Genomic DNA, 8076 nt, shown 5'->3' with positions numbered 1-8076 from the left:
AAGAAATCAAAAGTATCAATAAGCACATGAGAAAGTGTTCTAAATCTCTAATAATTAGAGAAATGCAAATCAAAACAACTCTGAGGTATCACCTCACACCTAGCAGATTGGCTAAAATGAAAGAAGGGGAGAGTAATGAATGTTGGAGGGGACGTGGCAAAATCGGGACATTGATGCATTGCTGGTGGAGCTGTGAACAGATCCAGCCATTCTGGCTGGCAATTTGGAATCATGCTCAAAGGGTATAAAAGACTGCCTGCCCTTTGATCCAGCCATACCATTGCTGGGTTTGTACCCCAAAGAGATCATAGATAAACAGACTTGTACGAAAATATTTATAGCTGCGCTTTTTGTAGTGGCAAAAAACTGGAAAATGAGGGGATGTCCTTCAATTGGGGAATGGCTGAACAAATTGTGGTATATGCGGGTGATGGAATACTATTGTGCTAAAAGGAATAATAAACTGGAGGAATTCCATGCAAATTGGAGAGACCTCCAGGAAGTGATGCAGAGCGAAAGGAGCAGAGCCAGAAGAACATTGTACACAGAGACTGATATACTATGGTAAAATCAAATGTAATGGGCTCCTGCACCAGCAGCACTGCAATGACACAAGACAGCTCTGAGGGATTTATGGTAAAGAACGCTACCCACATTCAGAGGAAGGACTGCAGGAGAGGAAACATATAAGATAAACAATTGCTTGAATGCATGGGCTGAGGCGGACATGAATGGGAAATAGACCCTGAACAAGGACACATGTTGCAACCAGTGGAAATGTGCCTTGGCCATGGGTGGGAGGAGAGCGGGGGTTGAAGGGGAAAGTAGGGGCATAAAGTATGTAAACAGGTTAAAAACAAATATTAATAAATGTCTAATAAAAAAAAAGCAAATCAGGAGAAAAGGGAATATTTTACCTTACTGGATAATGAATAAGGGAAGAATTTATGACCAAATAAAGAGACAGAGAGCATTAGGGAATAAAAAATAGATAATTTTGATTATATCAAATTAAAAGTCTTTACCAATTCAACCAAGAGAAAACCAAAGAGAAGCAGGAAACTAGGAAAAAATTTTACAGCAAATCTTTCTGATACAGGCCTCATTTCTCAAATATATAGAGAAATGAGTAAAATTTTTAAGAATGCAACTCATTCCTCAACTATTCAAAGGATATGAAGAGGAAATTTTCAGAAAAAGAAATCAAAACTATCTATAGTCATATAAAAAAAAGCTCTGTCATTACTTATTTACTTAATTTTAAGAACTTTTACCTTCTGTCTTAGAATCAACACTGTACATTGGTTTCAAGCCAAGTGGTAAGGGCTAGGCAATGGGGGTTAAGTGACTTGCCCAGAGTCATACAGCAAGAAGGTATCTAAGGCCTGATTTGAACCTAGAATGTCCTGTCTTCAGGCCTGGCTCTCAATCCACTGAGCCACCTTGCTGCCCCTTCTAAATCACTATTGATTAAAGAAGTGCAAACTAAAACAACTCTGAGATAACATCTCATACCAATCAGATTGGATAATATGACAGAAGGAAGATAGGAGAGGATATGGAAAAATGGGAACATTGTTGCGCTGTTGATGGAATTGTGAACAGAACCAACCATTCTGGAGAGCAATTTGGAAGTATGTCTAAAGGGCTACAAAATACAATTATTAGATTTGTATTCCAAAGAGAACAAAGAAAAAGGAAAAAGTCCTATACAAAAATATCTATAGCAGCTCTTTTTGCTATGGCAAGGAATTGTAATTAAGAGGATACCAATCAACTAGGGGAAAGTCTGAACAAATTGTAGTATTTAATTGTGGTGGAATATTATTGTGTTATAAGAAATGATGAGCAAGATGTTTTCAGAAAAACCTCGGAAGACTTGCAAGAACTGATGCAAAGTGAAGTGAATAGAACCCAGGGAATATTGTACACAGTAACAATAATATTGTATGATGATCAACTGTAAAAGACTTTGTTGTTCTCAGCAATACAACGATCCAAAACAATTCTGAAGAACTTATGAAAAATGCTATCTATTTCCAGAGAAAGAATTGATAGAGTCTGCATGAAGATTGAAGTATACTTTTTTTTTTTAAACTTTCATGATTATTTTGGTGTTTTTTTATCTGCATTTTCTTTTACAACATGCCTGATATGCAAATATTTTACACACCTGACATGCAGAATCTGTATCTAATTGCTTGCCTTCTTAAGGAGGAAAGGAGGGAATTTGGAACTAAAAAAAAAAAAAGCAAATGTTAAAAATGTTCGTTTGCATGTCATTGAGAAAAAATAAAATTTAAAAAAAAGAATGTAAAAAGTAAAATAAAAAATAAAGATAATAGGGAACCACTAGAGATGATTGAACTTCAGGAAGATCAATTTGATAGCTTAGTAAAGGATGGACTGAGTCTGGAGAGATCCTGCAGGATTCCCTGCCTCATTTAGATAAGGATCTAAACCAGGGGTGGCTATGTCAGAGGAAAGATAGTGGCATATATAAGAGATGTTACCAAGGTATAAATGACAAGACTTGGCAACTGTTTGGACATGAGTGTGAGAAAGAAGATTAAAAAAAAGTAATTGAGGATGACCCTTGTGTTTCAAGTCTAGGTGAATGAAAGTTTGGTGGTGCCCTGCACAGTAAAAGGAAAGTTTGGAAGGAAGGAGGGGGAAAGATAATGAGTTCAGTTTTGGACATATTAAGAGTAAGAAATATACAGGTTCAAGAGATTCAACAGACAGTTGGAGATACAAGACTGGCAACCAGAGCTAGATAAATAGACTTTAGAATCATTGGCATAGACATGATCATTGAATCCTGGTTCTGCAAGCACTCTTCATATGATTTGCAGACAAATCTCTAATCTTCTTGGAGCCTCAGTTTCCCTGTGTGTAAAATGGAATTGGACTAAGTAGTCTATAATCAATCACTATTTACCAAGTGCCTACTATGTGCTAGGCACAACCAATTCTAAAAGCCACTTGGCTCTAAACCTCTATTGAGGATTGAGGCTTACTGATGGGGAGGCTGTGCCTCGAAGGGCTGGGGATTAGAGGCATGAGGTCTTATACATAGTCTCTTCCTCGAATTGAGACCCTGGATCTACGTGGGTTCAGTCAGTTAACTAACATTTATTCGGTGCCTAGTATGTGCTAAGTACTGGGCACAGTGTGAGGGCCACGTGGAAATGCAGAGACTGGAAGCCACGAAGTAACCCTAAAGGGGCTGTGTGCACGGCTCAGGATTAGGAGCAGGGTGGACCCAAAGAGCCCAGGATCTCATTTAGGAAAAGTATCATTTCTTCCCCCATACAGTTGTACAACTATACAAAACACCATCTATCTCAGGATTGAACTGTTGACTCCTCCCCCCCCCCCCAGGTTTCGGCCTAGGGTGATCGTAGGCGCTGGTCTAAGGTGCTCCCGGTTGCCAAGGAAATGACGTCAGCACATGATGATGTAACTACGGGAAGATTCGCAGGTCCTGGATTGGTTATCAGAAGGCCGACTAGGTGAGCAACTTTGCCGGGTGGGGTGGGGGGGGGAGGGGAGGAGCTGGAGGTGTCGACAGTCATCATCTATATCCCTTCTAGGAATGTGATCAAGAGGGAAGTCCTTGGCAGCTCTTGTTGCGTGGGGAAGGCCAGCATCCCCAGCTCTCTCCCAAGCCGTAGTGCCTTGACTTTTCCTGCGACTTTTGGCCCTTCCGACACGCCATTGCTCCGATTGGCTACTGTCATCGTAAAGAATTCTGGGACTTGTAGTTCCAAGCTGTCCGAGGCTGGATCGGGAGGTGGAAGCCTGCTTATTTCAGAGGAGCAGGACCTAGTACAAACTAGAGAGTTTGAGGAAAAGATTCCTATGGCCCAGAAGGAGGAATAAGACGCATTCTGAATTCATTCATGAATCTTTCTGATTATCTTTTTAGGTGCGGACCTGAGACCGTACCCGTAAAGGGTACCTCTCAATCTCCCAACCTGGAATCCTCACCCAAGATGGAGAGGACTAGCCAGGACTCAGTGAAGATGTCCCCTGAAGGTTCGATAGGAGAGAAGGACATCCCCCCACACCAGGAAGCTCAGCAGGGGCTTGAAAACACCAAGGAAGAATATGGGGTAGTAAGGCCCAGGAGTCAGGATTCTGGAGCCCTGACTGCTGAAGCCCTTGGTGTTGGAGCAGACCCAGATGCACAGATTCCTCAAACAGAGGATCTTCAAGAGTTTGACAGAGGTCCTGCTGGGATGAGAGGAGATCCTTTGGAGCCTTGTCGATCTACCAGTGAGATGGCAGAGCCTCACCAGTCCCCTATCCTCTGGCACTGCCCTGATGGAAGCTTTGTCAAGAGGATCATGGTCCAGGGCCAGGGCTTGGACAAACCCAAGGGGGGCTCCCAATGCCAAGTTCTAGTATCTGGGCTTCCCCCTGGAGTGGGTCTGCCAGAAGGCTGGACAGAACTAACTATGGGTTCAGGGCCATGGAGAGACAGTCCCTGGGGAGAGATATTGGAGAAATGCCTGGAAACCATGTGTTCAGGTGAACAGGCAGAGCTCATGCTTCCAGGTGGAGCTGAGCCCCCTGCCTTGATCACCCTGGCCTCTTTCACCCTGGGCAAGGACTCTTGGGAATTGACAGTCAGGGAGAAAGAAGAGCTAGCCTCAGAGGAGCGAGTTAGGGGCACAGAATTATTCAGAGCTGGGAACCCTGAGGCAGCTGCTAGGTGCTATGGTCGAGCTCTACGGCTGCTGCTGACTCTTCCACCACCTGGCCCTCCAGAAAGAATCATTCTTCATGCCAATCTAGCTGCCTGCCAGCTGCAGCTAGGGCAGCCTACCTTGGCAGCTCAGAGCTGTGACCGAGTACTAGAACGAGACCCAAGACATGTGAAGGCACTATACCGAAGGGGAGTGGCTCGGGCTGCCTTTGGGGAATTGGATGGAGCTGCTGCTGATCTACGGAGAGTCCTAGAATTGGAACCAGGAAACCGAGCTGCCAGAGAGGAATTGGGGAGGGTAGTGATCAGGGGGAGAGAACAGGATGCAGGGCTGGCTCGGGGTCTTCGAAAGATGTTTAGTTAATTAAAAAATCAAAACTTAAAAGAGAGAACAGAAATGATGTGAATTGTGATCTGTGCTGTTAGGAAGAATGCTTTGGATTCACATGGGTTTAGAGGAGAGAAAGCCTATCGGCTTTCACTTCGTGTCTCATTCTCCTATTTTCTGGCCTAGGAAAGTACTCTTGGTCCCCTTCAGCTTCCATTCCTTCCCTTCTTGTATATTTTTGGCCTTATTTTCCTTCACACAAGCTTGTGGTTGACCAATTCAACTATATACTACTTTCTACTTGAATCACTGCCATTCCTGATTTGCCACTCCCCTAGCCTAGGGTTCATTTTATCATCTGACAATCATTATCTACTTTTTGTCACATGTTGAATATTGAGAATTGAGCCTATTGCAAATTATATTATTCATATATGTTCTTTACTGAACCTTAGCTTCTCTACTGCAAACCTTTATTTTCTCTTGATTGTTTATCATGATTCTTATAAGTGGCTATTTCACTATTTCTTGAACTCCCTATCCTAGATCAACACAAATATGACCATGTGACAGACCTGCTTAAAATATTTTCATTTACTCTTATATTTCCTCAACCTGGCATTTAATCCTTCAACAATCTGGCTTCACTCACATTCCTGGACTTGTTTTATATTTTTTTTATTATTCTCCTTGAACTGTATATTTCAACAAAACTAGCCTGTTAGCTGGTTTGTGAACTCAGCATGCAATCTCTTGCCTCTCTCCCTTTAAACAGGATATCTGGTTTTTATAATTGGAATATGTTTCCTATTTACCTCTTAGAATATCTAATTTCATGTAAGGATCAGCTTAGGTGCCATGTCCTACCCAAAGCTTTTCTAGATTCTCCTTAGTTGTTAGTCCTCTCTCCCTTTTTAAATTACCCTTTAGTTATTATCTATGGACATGGAGTAAAGCCCCCCAGAAAGTAGCCTTTTTTTTTTTTGTTTCCTGTGTGTATCCATAGAGCCTTGCACATACTAAAGAGAATCTGTAATCTCATTGATTTGGTAATCCCTCAGTGATGCAGATCACAGCCAGCCATACCTACTCATCCTGAGCCACTCTTGTTCATGTCCTCCCATAAGTTTACCACAGTTGTTAAGTAATTTTTCAGTTATATCTGGCTATTTGTGACCCTATTTAGGATTTTCTTGGCAAAAATACTGGAGTGGTTTGCCATTTCCTTCTCTAGATCATTTTATGGTGAGGAATTGAGGCAAATAGGGTTTAGTGACTTGCCCTGGGTCAGACATCTAGGAAGTATCTGAGGTCAGATTTGAATGTGGAAAGATGAATCTTCCTGACAACAGGTCCTGCACTACCTAGCTGCTCTGTAACTTTACGACAAAGGGTCCACAAAATGTGGTGGAGACTGTTGATTTTTCTTAAATGTGGAGAAGAGGCCAGTGGCATAGTTGGACTGTACATCTATTATTATCACATGACCATTCACATTTTTTTTGTTTACATATTTATCTGATGATATCCTCTATTCCAGTACTTTAAAGTTCTTGATTTGTTTATAAGTACTAGCCTTTTCACACTACATGCATCTCTCCATTTCCTTTTTATAGTACTTACTTGGAAGGTTTTAGACTATAAACTTGTCCCTGCATATAGTAGGCCCATAATAAGTATTTTTAGAATGAAATTGGATCATGGCTGGCAATTCAGAAAAGACCAAGCTCAGACTGACCCTGCAGGGGTGATAGAAAACCTTAAGGCAGTAGAAGTCAGGAGAAAGACTAGGGCCAGAAGAAGTGGTGGGTTGGTAGTACTCACGGGAAATGTGGGAATAAGAGTATATGGGGAGAGATTGATAAGATGTGATAACTATCCTCAAGTATCTCAGGAACTGTCATGGGGAACAGCATTTGGTTCTAAGGGCAGAAGTAAGGAGCAATAGGTGGAAGGTGAAATTTTAGTTCATAAGTAACTTCCAAAATTGGAGTGTCCAAAAGTAGCTCATTGTCTACTTTGGGAATATATAAAGAGTTAGAAGGCACCTTAGAAGCCATTGTTCAGACTGAGAGCTAGGAAGGTTAGGTCAAAATGCTTTAGGGACTTAATATGTCAGACATTGTGCTAAGCACTTGGGGCACAAAGAAAGTCAAAAAATGGTCGCTGCCCTCAAGAAGCTTACATTTTAATGGAGAGACATGCAAACAATGTTACAAGCATGATTAATTAATTGGAGATAATCTCAGAAAAAGGCATTAAAGGGAATCCAGAAAAGCTTTTTTCAGAAAGTAGGATTTTAATTGAGGCTTGAAGGAAAGTAGGTCACAAGTAGTGAAATCCCCATAAGGTCTGAGCCTGGGGATTCGTATTCAGTTCTAATTCAGATAAGTTTGTACTTCCTGCCCTCTGAGGTTCCTTCCAACTCTGAATTTCGAAGAAGGAAGAAAGGAAGGAAAGAAGGGAGGAAAAAATGTATATGTTGCTTTGAGGTTTGCAAACTGCTTTAGTTCATTAATTTGTATATCAGAGGAACCAAGATATCACATGAAAAGAAAAAACTGCGGAGGAAACTGCCTCTGACTCCCGAAAACTACAATCTCCACGAAGTCCAAGCACGGCTTGCGGAAAGCACATGTGACACCCTGTAGATGTCACAAATCCCTAGAGATGTTTCCTCCATCTTCTTTTAAGGTTAAGGGAACTGGAGGTAGAGGGAGGGGGAATGGGAGGTGAGGAAAACGAATAGTTTCTAAAATGCCCCAGCTATCAATCAAAAATATTTCCCTCGAAGAGACTGCGCGATGTGCCAGTTATTCTTCCCTTTCTAATACATATTTTTTAATCCTACAAGGTTTATTGCCCCAGCGACGCAGAATCTTCTTCCTATTGGTTTACCCGCCAAACATTGAGAGATTTTATTGGTCAGATAGGCTTCCGGGGAGGAAGGGCTCAAAATGGCATTTTGATTGGTCTATAATGAGGAGGGGGTGGGGCTTCGAGCCGGCTCCGGGTTTGGGGGGGTGGGGGGAAA

General features: G+C 41.9%; 1 protein-coding gene across 1 annotated transcript; it reads left to right on the top strand.

The window, feature by feature from the left end:
• Window positions 1–3737: 3737 nt before the first annotated feature.
• On the top strand, window positions 3738–5104 carry FKBPL (FKBP prolyl isomerase like). The gene has a single exon (XM_044674138.1). The coding sequence runs from the start codon at window positions 3906–3908 to the stop codon at window positions 5076–5078; it is 1173 nt and encodes a 390-aa protein (XP_044530073.1). The 5' UTR covers window positions 3738–3905; the 3' UTR covers window positions 5079–5104.
• The last annotated feature ends 2972 nt before the right edge of the window (window positions 5105–8076 follow it).

This window comes from Gracilinanus agilis, chromosome 4 (assembly GCF_016433145.1).
Source record: "Gracilinanus agilis isolate LMUSP501 chromosome 4, AgileGrace, whole genome shotgun sequence".
Lineage (NCBI taxonomy): Eukaryota > Metazoa > Chordata > Mammalia > Didelphimorphia > Didelphidae > Gracilinanus > Gracilinanus agilis.
The sequence above is the reverse complement of the archived record's forward strand: the minus strand, read 5'-3'. Positions and strand labels throughout refer to the sequence as shown.